The sequence below is a fragment of the Otolemur garnettii genome, unplaced genomic scaffold (assembly GCF_000181295.1).
Source record: "Otolemur garnettii isolate 467f Iridium unplaced genomic scaffold, OtoGar3 scaffold00034, whole genome shotgun sequence".
In the NCBI taxonomy this organism is placed as follows: domain Eukaryota; kingdom Metazoa; phylum Chordata; class Mammalia; order Primates; family Galagidae; genus Otolemur; species Otolemur garnettii.
Genome location: NW_003852429.1, coordinates 2,041,814 through 2,043,648, shown reverse-complemented (window position 1 = coordinate 2,043,648; position 1,835 = coordinate 2,041,814). Strand labels below are relative to the sequence as shown.

At 32.4% G+C, this 1,835-nt stretch overlaps 1 protein-coding gene across 1 annotated transcript in view; it reads right to left on the bottom strand.

Annotated features, from left to right (window-relative positions):
- Positions 1 to 1,835, bottom strand: part of GPC5 (glypican 5) — a 639,568-nt gene that overhangs the window by 202,083 nt on the left and 435,650 nt on the right. Inside the window, exon 7 of the mRNA XM_003789621.1 lies at positions 577 to 697. Coding sequence (XP_003789669.1) covers positions 577 to 697 — 121 coding nt within the window. The remainder of the gene's footprint in view (positions 1 to 576; positions 698 to 1,835) is intronic.

Genomic DNA, 1,835 nt, shown 5'->3' with positions numbered 1-1,835 from the left:
GAAATAAATGCTAAAAATGAAAATTATTCTTCTATTTCTGGACTTTTATTGAAAATACAGCAACAACCTTCATAGGCAGGTTCAAAGAATCACCTGGAAGATAACTGCAGCATCTTCTATGCTCTGATATGTGTATTTCTATGTTTTCCCTGTAATTGTACATTTCTTAAATAGCAGCTCCATTCTCATTATCTATATTAGGGTTTCCATTCTCTTTCATCATGTACATATCACATAAAAACAATAGTTCCCATGTTTTAAACTTATCCATTGAGGAGGAAGGTTATCCTGAGATTCACACTGTTGAAATACTGAGGCTTTAGATTGCCCAATGTTAGACACACTTTGACACTATACAGAAACCACTCAACTAGATACATCCAAAACTCTAGAAATAATAGAGAAATTTATTAAATATTTATTAAAAATATAAGTACCTTATAAAACTATAAGCAATATAAGTACCTTTACTTTAAGTAGGATTATCTGATAGAATTAACAAATTTATGAAATATAATAGAAAGTGAACACTTATTTATTATCAAATATGCCAGTAAATACAGGATTAGCACTTACCTGAATCACATGTCTCAGTTTATCAATAATCTGATTTATCACAGGGTCAGTTCCTTTGACTCTGACTTCAGGATTTCCAGATTGGGCTTTGACTCCATTTCCAACTATACGCTGAGTATAGCTAACAAAGTGAAAAGTGAAATACAACTTAGTAACCTGGCCAGAATATTATCTCCCACAACTGCTTGAACAGATCTGAGCTCAGGACTTTCTCCTTTGAGAGCATATACTGTTGCATTTTTTCTTGAACTGCAAACTGGCACCGCTGCAATGTTTTTTCAGGTAAAATACTTTTCATGCAAATATAGACTATTCTAGAAATAATGTTTTTCTCTCAAAGGAACCAACCAAAAACGACTTGTGTTTTGATGCTGTTTAGTAACATACTAGAAATATTTAATACATATCTCACCTTGTTCCCAGTTCTTGCTGAATTACACATACGCCTGCACCCCCATTATCTGGTCAATTTACTTACTTTGTATATAGTAGGTAAGTAGGCCTTAATATTATGTTTTAAATATTGGGATAACAAAAGAAATATACATGTATGTTTCTGAAATATATACATAACTTCTCAAGTAAAAATCATAAACACAAATGATAGCACAAATTAAAAACATTAAATTTATAAACAACTAAAATCTTCAAAGTCTTTTGTAAGTAAAGAAAACAATCTGCTTTCACTAAAGCTCCCTCAACAAAGATCTAGTAAATCAACTGTATATGAAAGGGTGATTTCACAGCTGGTGAAAGCCATTTGAAAGTTCACTAACTTCCCGACAATGACAATCATATAACGTTGACTTAGAATTTGTAAAAAAGATTTACGTTCATCCTTCACAAAGATGTATGAAGTGAATACTATATTCAAAGTCCTGTACTAGGTGAGTAGGATTATAAAGAGGTGTAAAACTCAATTAGTGTCCCCAGAATGCTCATTTTCCACCAGGAATATAATATACCAATTACCCCATTCATTTCTCCATGTGTTCATTATATTTTAAAAAAATGTAATAAATTTCAGCAATATAAGTACCTTTATTTTCCTTATGGTATAGTGTAGCATTTAGAATGCAACACTAGGGGACGAGCTGGAGGGAATGACATATGCCAAGTACCAGGTAAAGATAACCCAAGTAGTAGACACTCAGAATATGAAGAATTCCATTTGGACTCAGATACTAGGGAAAAACTCAAGGAGGAGTCTTAACTTAAGGTAGTCCTTAGGGTATAAGGTAAGTACAGGTTTTCAAAGG